Source organism: Diadema antillarum, unplaced genomic scaffold (assembly GCF_040938485.1).
Source record: "Diadema antillarum isolate AM-2024a unplaced genomic scaffold, OU_Dant_1.0 seq00000047_RagTag, whole genome shotgun sequence".
In the NCBI taxonomy this organism is placed as follows: domain Eukaryota; kingdom Metazoa; phylum Echinodermata; class Echinoidea; order Diadematoida; family Diadematidae; genus Diadema; species Diadema antillarum.
This window is the reverse complement of record NW_027271156.1, coordinates 534,945-549,214: the sequence shown is the minus strand read 5'-3', so window position 1 is coordinate 549,214 and position 14,270 is coordinate 534,945. Positions and strand designations below refer to the sequence as shown.

General features: G+C 39.1%; 1 protein-coding gene across 1 annotated transcript; it reads right to left on the bottom strand.

Annotated features, from left to right (window-relative positions):
• Window positions 1–3,142: 3,142 nt before the first annotated feature.
• Window positions 3,143–11,027, bottom strand: LOC139725500 (tRNA N(3)-cytidine methyltransferase METTL6-like). The gene is made up of 5 exons (XM_071636588.1): window positions 10,707–11,027; window positions 9,055–9,192; window positions 7,261–7,431; window positions 6,047–6,188; window positions 3,143–3,291 (listed from the first exon to the last, which is right to left on the bottom strand). The coding sequence occupies exons 1-5, from the start codon at window positions 11,007–11,009 to the stop codon at window positions 3,143–3,145; spliced, it is 903 nt and encodes a 300-aa protein (XP_071492689.1). The 5' UTR covers window positions 11,010–11,027.
• Between the last annotated feature and the right edge of the window lie 3,243 nt (window positions 11,028–14,270).

Sequence of the window (14,270 nt, the reverse complement as noted above, 5' to 3'; positions counted from 1 at the left end):
AAGGTCATTCGTACCAGTGTGCCCATGAGCTAACTCTGAAGTGGCTAATTCATCACGATCATACAAGAACACAACCCTAGTATAAATTAACATTTGATGTTATTATTCTTTAAATCAGTCATTGTGTTTTGAAAAATTTCAGTGGTTGATAAATGGTAATGGGCATTGTTGCACTTGGTCAGTGAGTTGTACACAGCTTTAATACCAACATACATGCATTTGGCTGAAAACCAACCTACATTGCACCTTTATAGCTGCAGACCTCATTTTATAATCAGTATTGCATTGTTGGGTACATTGTATTGCCCACAATATCAATGCATTGTCTTTGGAAGATTGGGCAAACTTAACTTAGCTGTGTAGGTCATACCTTTGTATGAAAGAATGACATATAGTCATGAATTTCCCCTTTACCCTTGAGCCAATGTAGTGAGGCAGCTTTAGTTTTTCCTATCATAATGCATTGAAGAATATTGCATAAAACATCAGACCCTGAATTATATGGGCGAGGCATTAATTATCAGTATACACATACTGCATCACAGATCTCTCACTATCAAAATGAATAATTCGCAAACATTTGCTCCCGAGAGTCTTTTATGATTTGAACAGCTCCTTACATGTATGAAGGTCAGTCGTAAAGGTATTGCATATCGACACAAGTTGAATAAATGTGGAAACTTGTACATAAAATTCAACCTTGTGTTTTGATGTGCTTCTTTTTTTTTCATTTGCTTCCAGATTGAGTAATTTTGTCTCAAACCTGGGCCTGTTTCATAACACTGTTCATAAAGTTATGCATGCCTTTCCGAACGATTTCAATACAATGTATGACACTTCATATTCCAGTCATTCGGAAAGTCATGTGTAACTGTATTAACAGCTTATTGAAACAGGAGCAAAGACTCTATTGCATAAAAAGATGCAATCAAAAATATGTCTGAAAATTAAATGTCAGGTAGCACCCAATCTTGAATGGAGTATTCACCTACTGTTTGATTTTCCAACCTATATTTGATCTGAACTTTTGCTCACCAACAATCAATCATGCCATGTTTTACACAGATCATGAGACCCTCACATACACAAGTAAATTTGGACATCAGAACTTTAAATTTGTTCTCTATTCACACACACATTGATGCATGTATATATATGACAAAGCATTCAGCCATGACAATTGCACACTATCTGTGATGGAGGTCCATGGTCAGTGTTCGTCTTTGGTGGTAGGCTTCAAGTAGGTAGGCTTCCATCACACACATGTGGGTGCAAAGTAATAGGACTTACTGCCGACTAAATGTGAACTAAAAAGGATCTCCTGATACGGGAGAAAGCCAGATCTTCTTCGTGTAGATACTAGATGGTGCATTTAATTTCATCTTTTTGGAACCTTTCCACCCCCTACAAAAGTGTTCTACATGCATACCAAATATTTTGTCTGTGTGTCTTGGAGTACTGTGATTCAGCCAAGGAGGCTATTCAGATCAGCCAAGAATCTCTGTTGCCTTGATATGGAATGATGCTATGATCCACCTCCAAAAGTAAACATGCAAGGCACACACACACAGACACAGACACACACACACACACACACACACACACACACATACACAGATACAAAACACAGTCACAAACACTCGTCCAAAGTCATGTGCTACAGTTTGTATATTCAGTATGACTGGTAGGGCACAGAGGTATTCACAGAGATTGACATTTACCCTATTTCTGGTTAAAGGCATAATTTACCATTTGCAGATGTAACAAAAACCCAGCATTAGTGCTTTATAATAGTTCAAAAATGTGAGTTAGGGATAGGAACAACCACTGTAAAAATTTGAATCCATACACAAAATGTGAACAATAATTCCAGACTAAACCATGAACAGTTATGGTTTATTGAGAAAAATACTGATATCTCCTTATATTTTAGGCTTTATTTGCAAAAATTTCATATGGCAGGATGTTTTGTGATACAACAGACCTATACATTGTACATGTGCATATACTGTAAAAGTGGATATTTTCGCGTGACTAATTTTTCGCGCTTGGCCGGGTCGAAAGAGTTTCGCGTGTTTTTAATTCCGCGGAATCAAGACATTACGCACAGGCACATATGGCAAGCAAAAATATTTGCTTGCTGTTATTTTCGCGCTAGTTTCTGGTTGCGCGAAATGCGCGAAAATTTGAACACCACAAAAATTTCCACTTTTACAGTATATCAAATGTGATATCTTGAAAATGTTTGAAATCACTGCTCCCAAAGGTACATAGGACCTCTAAGTGGTTGTAGTGGTCAACTTCTCTGGCAAGCATTTTGAATAGTGTACTCTGTTTCCATGAACTACCTTATCAAGTACAACAGGGCGGGTCACAATACCTGGAACGCGATAATGTCCACATCACCAGGAGTGTACACTTGTACACAGATAAATTTTGCAAAGTTTTTATGAAGAGGTAGTTTGCAAAATAAGCTCATATATAAACACACGCATATACAGTGCACTCCCGTTACAACGAACACAGTTATAATGAAATTCTGGTTTCAACAAAATAAAAATTCAGGGTGCAACATTATCCTTTCAATGTTTTTTATTGTTTATTTGTTCGGTTATAACGAAATTTTGATATAATGAAAGAAAATTGCTGGTCCCAAAGACTTTGTTATACATGTAACGGGAGTCCACTGTACGTTGATATATTCATCAGGTGCATCAGCCTAGCTATTCACATTTTTTTTTAACCTGCATACAATGTATCGTGAAACATTAATTTTTCTAGTTAATCAAAAGGGCACTCTCTGAATTTCTTCCAAAAGGCATGGAAAATATTTCCTAGTTAAGATATCTCGGCATGAAACAGGACAAAGGAATGGCACCTTCCATATACAAATCTCAAATGTTTTTTTCACCATGACATAAAAAATTGCAGAGTTTGTATCTTAAAGCAGTTGGTACATAAACCTCATAATGTATGATGGAATTGTCCAGTTTTCCTCGCACTTTCGCAGACTGTCTAACTAATCATTCTGCATTCTCAGAATCCACATGCATGTTTGGGGAAACTTCTCCTTCAAACTAAGCACAAAAAGGGGAACTTCAATGTTCCAGTCCATGTTCTACAGTCTAAGTTGTCTGATTTGTCACGACTTTTCTATCCGCTTGCAAAATTTGCTCTGGACGAACACCCGTGGAACCGAAAGACCTTCCTTTTTATTCACCGTCTCCCTGTAGACATACTCGTTGACCACCTCGTCAAAACCAGCCTGGTGAAAGATGTCCCTGAGATATTCTGTGAAGATATCATGGGAACAGAAGATCATTGACCTTTCAAAACTACACATTCTCTTGTCAGTCAATTAAAACCAACACACAAATTACCAAGATACACCGGTGCTCAAATTAGATTTTCTTAACATGACATAATATAGCATTCTTTGCTGAAGTGCTAACATTTGTGAGAGCACACACACACACACACACACACACACACACACACACATATGCACACAAAAATCAATTCAACGACTGATGAAGAGGTAAAAAAAAAAATCTATGACATGTACAGGAACTGTCTCCTCATGCTACAAAAGCTACCTACTGAACAGAAGTAAGCCATTTGACAGTTTTTACCCCTTTATGCTGAGATTACAGTGTTACTGTAAAACGAGGAATGTGCGCGTGCATTTTAATTTCGCGAATTTCGCGAGAGCCAAGATTCGCGAAATTAGAATGCACTCAAAAATTCTACACTATGGAAATTAGAATGCACTCAAAAATTCCACACTATGGAAAGCGTGACAGACAAGGTGTCTCAAAGATATGGACATTTTGTGTCAGCCATAGCAGAAACCAACAAGACCATGGTACCAAAAAAGAAAAAGAAAAGGAGGGAAAACAAATCAGTGGACCCTAGAGTTAGTGAAGCCAGGAAACTTCTTAAAACAGCCAAAGATCAATATCATAGTGATCCAACAGAGAACCACACGGTACAAGTAGACGAGAGAACTGGTGAGCTCAATGCCGCCTACACCAAGGCAAAAGAGGAGCTGCTGACAGAAAAGATCAGGAGAGTAGAGAATGCAGCCGACAGATGTAAGAGTAAAGAGAGCTGGAGGCTGATAAATGAGATAGCAGGAAGAAAGAGTGGATGCGGGAATCAAATCCATGGAATAAACCCCGAGGACAGAAAGAGGAAATGGCTAGCTCACTTCAAGGTTCTGCTGGGGCAGCCACCACTTCTTACACAGAACATTGGAGAGGTCAAGCAAATCTTCGGTGACTTGGAAATATCAGAAGAGCCTTTTACATTAAAGGAACTCCAGATAGCTATTAGGAAAATATTACAGAAGGCAAAGCATATGGAGAAGATGGCATCTCCCCAGAGGTGATGAAGAGATGCGACTTCAATGAAATTATTCTAGGGTTTTGTAATGAGGCATTAAATGAAATGGTTGCACCTGTACAGTGGGGTATAAGTAACATTATACCAGTCCCAAAGAAAGGTGACCTCACTGATATTAATAATTACAGAGGTATCTCACTGACATCTGTTGTGGCAAAGACCCTAAACAGAATGATACTCAACCGTATCCAGCCAGAAGTGGATACAAAGCTCCGGACCAACCAAAATGGATTTAGAAAGGGCAGGTCTACAACTAGCCACATCCTTACACTCAGAAGAATACTAGAGGGAGCCAGAGCAAAGAACCTCTCTGCTGTCATGGTCTTCATCGACTTCAGGAAAGCCTTTGACTCCATCGACAGGGGAACGCTCAAGAGAGTTCTACTGGCTTACGGCATCCCAAAGAAGATTGTCGACCTGATCTTCCTGCTCTACACCAACACTAGAGCTACGATCATCACGCCTGATGGAAATACAGAGTACTTTGAGATTCTTGCTGGAGTACTCCAAGGTGACACACTGGCCCCCTACCTCTTCGTAATTGCAGTAGATTATTGTATGCGCCTAGCATTAGAGAAGAAGCCAGATCTTGGATTTACTTTGACACCAGCACGGAGCAGGAGAGTAACGGCCAAGAAAATATCCGACACAGAATTCGCAGATGACATTGCCCTGTTGACAAACACCGTGAAGGATGCAGAGGAACTCATGAGGGAAGTAGAGGCGGTATCTGCCAGCGTAGGACTAACGATGAATGAACAAAAGACAAAATATCTGGTCGAGAATATTGATGAGCCAGGAGGGATTACAAGTATGGGTGGGCAGCCAATAGAGCTAGTAAATGACTTCCTGTATCTTGGGGCCAAAATCAGAAACTCTGAGCAGGACGTAGACGCAAGAAAGAGAAAAGCATGGGCAGCATGTCACAGCTTAAAAACTGTGTGGAAATCAGACTTGCGGAAGGACCTTAAAGTTCGCCTTTTCACCGCAACAGTCGAGTCAGTACTTCTGTATGGGTCTGAATCTTTGGACTATGACGAGAAGACTCACTAAAATCCTAGATGGTTGTTACACAAGGATGCTCAGGATGGCGCTAAACATCAACCAATATACGATGAGGATCACTAACTCAGAACTGTATGGGACCCTACCAAAAGTTAGCTCCAAAGTAGCTCAGAGGAGGCTAAGGCTCGCTGGACACGCCCAAAGACACCCTGAGCTAACACTACACACAGTTTTACTATGGGAACCACTACATGGGAGAGCAAGACGCGGGCGGCCTCGACGCACATATGTAGACACACTTAGAAATGACACTGGTCTGCATGACACAAAGGACATTGCCAGTGAAATGGAGAACAGAGAGCGCTGGAGGGACATCATCCATGGATCTCGGGAATACTACCCGACTTAAGCCTAAGTCAAGTAAGTCAAAAATTCTTGTCTACACTATATGAATGAATGTTAAAGGCAACTCGTGAAAATTTCATGCCGTGAAAAAGGCTGTCGGCTCCATTTCACAAAAATGTCATGCTGCGAAAATGTTGTGTTTTACAGTATGTGCATGTTGGTATTGCCAAAATACATGCAGAGAGCTGCATAGAAAAATGAGAAAGGCTGTTGGCAGATTCCATGTACACACCTGTAGTGAAGTAGTATGCTCTGGTGCCATCTTGCCTCACATAGAAGTGGTCACTGATCTTGTGTCCTTTGCTGAAGCGAAGCATGGCATGGTCGTACAGTCCGTAGTCTCTGAACAGCACAAGGCCATCGGGGCCGAGGACCTGTGTTGCAATGATATTATCATGTAAACAATGCATGGTCCAGTTAATTCATGACACAACATTTGCTCCTGCTATAATTGGTTTGGTCTCATTTTCTCCACGGACAAATCGTGCGAGGGTTAGGGTCATGATAGGGTTTTATGTGCAGTTTGATGCGAGGATTAGGATTAGCGGTAGGGTCATGTTTGTGGGTAGAATATATGTTTGGCCTATTGTGCAGATATTTCAAGGGAGCAATTGCCGCAGGAGCAAAAGTCATAGAACTGTGTTAGTGTAAATGCAGACAGAGCACTCATACAAGGTACTGTATCTTTAGATTTGTGCCGCCTCTGTACACTAGCAGCTTGCTGTGATGGCACAGTGCACACCATGTAAAAATTACTGAGGATTTACTGCATTTACATTCCACACAAAAGGGTCAAGTGCCTTATTTGTTTTATAAAATGACAATACATACATGAAAATCAACAAAAATGAAAGTGAGTTAGATCTAACATTAGAGTCAATAAGGGTTTGGTTAGTTTTAGTGTGTGTGTGTGTGTGTGTGTGTGTGTGTGGTGTGTGTGATATCATCACGTGTATTATGCTGTACCATTTTCACAACAGCTCATCTGAAATTCCAATAGCTGAAAATCCTTTCACCATATCATTACCCAAGAAGCATTCTTTGCATTATGGCAGAACATGGTATGAAGGAACAAGCAAAAAAACAAACAATCCTACCAACCAACCCTGCCCCCCCCCCCAAAAAAAAAAAAAAAAAAAAAAAAATGGAAGAAAAAAGACAAACAAAAAGGAATTGGTGCACAAGTTATTGGTATGGGATAATTTATCAAATTAACTTGAAATTAACATGAAGTGCACGGACTATATTTTCGAGCTGGAATTTTTATCATTTAAAGTTGACCTCTGCAAAAGATGGACCAAATTCACACTTCCCGAAGGCAGCTCTCCCACTTAATGGGGAGGTGGCCTTGTGCACCTGTCCACTGCGGCTATCAGCCAGCACTGGTCAGCGGTCACTATCATCAATTCGGCATAAATGTAGTTGGCAGAAGCTGTGACCACATACCTTGTAGATGTTTTTCAATGACTGCACCATCTTGTCTGGATGAATGGCAGACAGCACAAAGAACATGGTTACTAGGTCGACTACCTCTGGCTTCACATGATTGGTCAGTTCTTCGCTGGTGATGTCGCACTGGAATGCATTTACACGTGTGGCATCATAATCTGGATGTTCCTGTAAATATGATAGCAAAAACAAAACAGACAGAGCTGTTTTTCTCCCTACTAAAGAGTTTTCCACAACATTGTGGTCCTTACGGTAATTCTTTATGTGCCAGGTTCACATGTCCGACTCAGTCAACGGCGTGCCAAGTTTGCATATTCCGCTCAAATGCACAACCTATCCAATACGATGGATAAATCACCAAAGGCCACAGTACAATGACAGCTGACAGCGTTTCTCACGATTCCATTCCTACCACCTAAAGTTCGCATTTTATGGTAATTAAATATCAAAAAGTGCATCCTGATGGATTTGTGAGTACATTGTAAGTTTCTGTCATTGTTTTGAGTGCAAAAGTAATGCCTCAATTGTAATGTAGCTACTGATCATTTTTGAAAGAAAATTTATTATAGACTGCATCATGCAAGTTACATCAAAGCAAAGCTTGGCATTTTTTTTTTTAATGTTATCATCACATGTCAAGGGTAATAGAAATAAAATATATAAAAAGTTACATTGACTAGAAAAACAAAATATTTCCCAAAGCATGACTTCTTTGCTGTCTCCGAATAATGTAGCACACCAGATTTACACCACGACAAAAAAAAAAAAAGTTAACATAACCCCAGCACAACCCCTATTACTGCAGGCAACTCCTAACCTACATTATACACCCAGTCAATTTAACTTCACACTGGAACTGACAATCTCCTACCAAGGCATACGTAGCAGACCATTTGGTGGAACATTCAGTATGCTCCCTCCCCAACAGTCATCATCTATACCTTATTATATTGTATAGTTGAGTTATCAGTCGTGATATGTTGACCTTTTAACAAAATACAGCGGAACCTCTCTATAACGAGGTGGGATATAGCAATTTAACACAATACAATTGAGTAATTTTGTACATTGTAGGTTCCGAGGCTCCACTATCTCTCATATTTTTCTGTTCTTATTGCTGATATACTGTATATGAAATACCCAATATAACATGGGAAGTTCAGTGATACCATGCAGTCCATTATAACACAATAGTGCCCCTGCATGTTACAAACTAAGGCTACAGACTGAGATTCAGGCTCCCACTGAAACATATATCGTCTCTTATTTCATTGGTGTTTGAGCTGCTGTGGAAGCATATCCACTTGTAAGGACTTTTAAGGTCAGCTTCGATCCCCACTGCTTTCTTTACATCATATCACTAGAACACTTCAACCAATGCTCCTCAACCAGTGGGCAACAAAGTTCTAGCAGGAATGCTGCAATAACTTCCCAAACTAATATGAAAACAATTTTTATTCAAGCAACACGTCCTGTAGCTGGCATTCACAAGAATTTGTAGGGGCCAAAGTGGGCCTCGAGTCAAAAAAGGTTGAGAAGCACAGACTTAAAATTTGGTATTCTGTCAAAGGATCTTTAGTATTTCTGTTAACTCTTGAAAAGATGCTAGGCAAGGCAGGAGTTAAACAGTGATTTTAAATTAAAATAACAGCTATACAAAAACAAATGCAGCACAAAACCCTTTATGATTCTGAAGGTCCTTCAGTTGGTTTTGCAGTATTCCTGCCTGTCACACCTGTGGATTCCCTTCTAAAACAAATGACAGCTGTGGTACCCAAACAGTAGAATCACCTTTACAAATTGAACGGCTCTCGGTGAGAAGTCGCAGCAGTGGATGAATAAGCCTGGGTTGGCACTCTTCAGTGGGTATACAGTGTTGCCCACACCACATCCAACCTCTAGGAGAGAAGTCAGTTTCGGGTTTCCCTGCTCCGTCTACCAGGACAACATGAAGTCAAACAAGCAACAGAACAAACAGAAAACAAATATGAGATATTAAACATCATTACTGTTCATATCCGTATGGCTACTAATTGTATGAACAGACTAGTTAACACTATGACGATATGTTTGGTAAATATACATTTTTGAGGAAAATGTTTAATAGTAGCCATTGCATACATGTACAAAATTGTACTTTGGAGCAGACTTTGGAGCAAGATCTTTTTTCTTTAACAACCAACTATCTCAGAGAAAAAGAGGTCAGACATCGAGTCATGTTTTCTACTCCAAGCTAACAACATACATGTGCGACACTTTTAAACTTTTACACATTTGGATATTTCGCTATTAATGTGTAGGCACTCATCAAGAACGATTTCAGCTTCGAAGTGAAAGTCATCATGTGCTGAGCTGTAGTATGCTTTACTGCTTATCCTGCTACTGGACAACATGATGCATTGTCCAGCGATAAAACCTATGGAGTATTTATCATTTAAATATTTTCCTTAACATGCAAGTATAGTTTCCAGGACTGAAAATTGATGTTTTCATGCCTAATGGTGCATTATATCCTACTTAAAGAAAGAAAAAAAGTCTTCCTCCACTGGGAAGAATTGTGTACAAAGTTTCTATTATAGGACGGAAATATCTGACGACAATATGTTTCCTATGTAACCAAAGTCAATAAGTATAATAGTGTATATGTGACCGTGCACCTTAAATTGAACATAAAGTCGCACACACTGATTTTGCGTGAGGACTGAAAATAAGTGAAATGGGTCAACCAAACCGAACTTGACTTTTTCATATTTTCTAAAAGAGCGGGTCTTCTTTAACATCATGCTAAAATTTGGTATCATAAAACGGGCAGGAAAGTGTGTTTTTTAGCAGTTTATCTCGAACATTTTTGGTAGAATATTGTGATTAGGTGTGTCTTTAGAATCTCTTTTTCATTTCTGAAAAACCTTGTCCACACTCTTCACTTTCAACTCTAATAACTTTTGAAAGGATAATGCTACTACTTTGAAAGTTGGCATTAATTATGGACAGAATGTGTTAATGAGGCATGCTTAATTTCAGTTTAATCTGATAATCCCTTCATTGTTGTTACTCTGGTGGTTTACTTCCTGTTTTTTGTCCCATTCATCGCACAGCCAGCACGATTTGGTAAAGATTAAGCGCTTGAATAGACACTGTACTTCAGAGCCTCTTTTCTCAGTTCACACTTTTCCTGAGTTTGTGCTTTCTTCCCAATATTTAGATAGGTTAGGAGAGTCCATTTGATTTGAGTTATGTATCATTTTAAAGCTTAACGTCTGCTCTTTCAGAATATGGTCTTAACTAAAAATTCATATCTGGCGACTTTTTGTTTGTTTTGAGGTGCAGGGTCACATATATATCATTCCAAAGTTTTACAGTCACAACTGCTATTTCCTGAGACAAAAACTCATGTGCTTTCAGCTTATTTGAAATCCTGGTTTATTGGCATTCTACAAGAAAACTCTACCTAGGCTTACTGATGAATTTGCAGCTGCAATCAGTTCCTCAAACTCCCTGGTGGTCCAATGCCGGTCTTTGAAGAAGTTTGTCGAGTTCCTCTTGTAAAATAAATCCCAGTTTTTTCGTGCCTCAACCTCTAGTTTGTTCCGTTTGAACTCTGGGATGCACTGAGTGTCCGCTGCCAACCTACGCTCTTCTTCGCTGGACAGCTTTCTGGGCACTGCTGAAAAGGTCCACTGACCCTCCCTGGTCTCGGACTGTGATGGTTCAAACATTTCAGCGGTAGTGTCTGAATTCCCTTCCATGCTGAGTTAGAATTGTGTTTCCTTACTGATGGTCTAGGTACAACACGTGGCAGGCTTGGGATCACAATTTTTGAAGTTGATGAAATATGAATAAAGATCCATAATCAATTCTTTTTTTCCCCAAGAATGATGAGTGTAGCTGGTGATGCAACGTGGTTATATTATCACCTGCTCTGCAAAGGAAAGAAATTGGTACCCCGTATTTCATTGTTAGTTGCAACTTCAGCATCTTGCACACTTTAAGTCACTCAATAAATGCCTGAAACATTGATTTCAAATGAACCTAAGCAATTTGTCTGTTGGCTCATGGTTCTATCAACTGCTACCACACAAAAAAGTCTTGTACATGAAGATGATGAAAATAACATGTCTGATGAGAGTTGGTCTTGCACTGCAAATATCAAATTTTCATCTGTAAATATTGATTATTCTGAAAATAATTTACTGCACCTAGAGAAAAAATTAGGTCTAAATGAAAGAAAAGGAAAAATTATAAATGTACAGAGAGAACGTTATTTAAGACTTTGTAAATGCTTGTACTGACTATAATTGGAAGTGGGACAATAACCATAAGTCAAACAACAAAAGAACAACAAAAAGGAGAAAAGAAGAGGATAAAGTATGAAAAAAGAGATAATAAATAAGAGAAGATATTAAACAAACAAAATCTCCATCTAGATGACACATTATCACAGTAATGCACTAAATGGGCAGTATCAATGATTGTGGAGCATGCATTCTGCAGAGCTACCAAGTCTCACGAATTCTGCGCGAGACTCAAGCATTTAGGGTCTGTCTCACGATCTCACGCATGGCACCCATTTTTCTCACGCATCTGGTGAATTCTGCAATTTGGGCCAAATATAAGGAGCATAGCTCAAAGGATTAAAGTGATAGTTGCAATTGAAGGTATATTTCCATTTTGCCTTTCAAAATTAGTAAAAAATAGTCACTTAAGTACGCACCAGATCGCATCATTAAGAGCTTACAATTAAAAAAAACTCCCTACCATGGGAGGGGCCAACCCTTGTTCGCGTGCGCATGCGCGCGAGCGCCGAGACGCCGAGTTATAAAATCTCACTCATAAAAGTTTTTAAAACTTGGCATCTCTGATTCTGGTACGTAAAGAGCTAAGATAATCAAATAATTTAGATGGACATCTAGACAACACATATACCTATAGATGATAGTTAGCGTGCATCTCTCTCACATCACAACTGCATATAGATTCCATGCATGCTTGTCTTCCTAGAATCGCGTGTAATAGACCTACTGCATACACAATTTTGCTTATCATAGCTATCAACAAACTATCGTCTATCTATGAGTATGACCGACCTTCTTGACCTTGTTCATGCAGTCATTCATTATGTTAGCTTCCACTTGAACACAGTTCTGATAATAATGGTAATGATGAGGGTACCGTAAGTGATATTCAAAGACATAAAGAAAGAAAAACAGCACTCGGAATATCCTTCTCCTCAATGTACAGAAGGTTCTATTTACCGTTGGTTGGTACAACTTCTACCACTAGATTTCTAGAGCTGCTCTTTTCAACCCCCTGCCCACTTTGTTTGGCTCCTAATTTACATTTTGTTTTTCTTTTGTCTGAGGCCTTGTTTTATGAGGAGTTAAAATTGATGATATAGAGGATAGTTGATTTCAACTGTATTAGTCTGTGGCAGCCTTTGTGGTAAGGAAAATTAAAATCGATTTTATCTTTTGATAAAACGGGGCACAGAAACAGTCATCAAATTAATTTAATATGTTGATAAACGTTCACTCTAGTAGTAGTACGATCAATGAAACATTAAATTAAATTAAATTACATTACATTAAATTTACCCGGTTCTAGGATCAAATGGAAATCGGTTTTATTTTCATTTTGGGAAGACATCGCGCCCCAGAGAGCTCCACTGGTTGAGAAGCACTGTCTTGGTGGTCTTTAATTAGAGGTCTTTCTTGACATTGCTACTGTACACCATAGCCCGACCATCGACCAGACGCTGTGCGAAGCAGCGACTGCGCTGTGTATACTGTACACATCGTATTCGTAGCCGTGGCATGGCGTACACTGTAGGCCTACACAAGTTGTACGTTCAGAAGATGAGAACTAACACAGATAGGTACAGGCGGGACTAATTAATGAGCATAAAGTGGCGAACTACATTTATCCGTTGTAGTATGATTCATTCCGCTTCAATAAACACTTCTGAGCATTACATAAGACAAAAACATTATCACAACGCTTACCTACGTCATGTCCACTTCCACAAAAGTATCTCTATGTTCATACGGTCTTGTTGTAAAATAAAAAAGAGAACATTTCACGTTGTCCCTGTCAGGTGTGCACTTGTACCACAGAGCTGTACGTTACAGTACGTACTACTAGTACTAGTACATGTAGTTTATAGTTTCGCTTCCAGACCATCCCTGTAATATCTGCCTATTAAAAAGCGACGAGAGAATAAATTCGAAGTTAATAGGTGGTAAGGGATAGGTCCTATGAAGTTAGCCTACGGTATTCCAATACTAGTATTACGCACCGGTAGGCCTATTGTTATGTAAACGAAGATGATGAGAGCAAAAATGAATGATGATTAGGCATAAGTAACACTGTAGTAGAAAGACGCCTATTATGTAATCGACTATGATACTCATAACGTACAAGTGTATTATTTTATATTACTAGTACTTAGTCGAGTAGAACCTACAGGTGTATTATACATTTCATAATTCTATGGGCCTGCGTATTGCATAATGTGTCAACAACGTGTTTTTTGTTTTTGTTTTTTTACCCTACGAGGCTTGCCTTAGTCTTTCGGCAGATATTAGATTTACTGGTACATCACTTTCACACGTCTTTAGAATAATTTGTTCTAAGTCACATAATTCCGGCCTTGCGTCACTCGACTGTATAAGAGCAAATAATAGGCCCTTCCTCCATGAGTATAGGACTAGTAATGCGTAATAGATTATTAAAAATGTGAAAAGGTTAATGATTTAACGTTTACGAAGGGGAAACGTGATTTTCTCATTACTCTCTCTTCCTCAGCACTCTCCCTACCTTCTTTCTTTCTTTCTCTCTCTCTCTCTCCCTCTCTGCGACCTCTATTTGTCGTTACACCTGTTACTCCAAAGTATTAATATACAATCTATGAGTTATGGAGCTTTAAGTAAATTTGATATTGATATGCTTGACATCATATAAATGCCCGTACAATTTTCGTGCTCCCCCGTCTCTCTTACATGTTTATTTTG

Bases quoted from the DNA above. Each gene is read 5' to 3' on its own strand.
- LOC139725500 (XM_071636588.1), bottom strand. From the start codon at position 11,009: ATGGAAGGGAATTCAGACACTACCGCTGAAATGTTTGAACCATCACAG. The intron at 7,432-9,054 runs GTGATTCTACTG...TCATATTTACAG, and splicing joins GAGCCGTTCAATTTGTAAAG to GAACATCCAGATTATGATGC. The intron at 3,292-6,046 runs GTGTGTACATGG...ATATCTTCACAG, and splicing joins AGCATACTACTTCACTACAG to AATATCTCAGGGACATCTTT.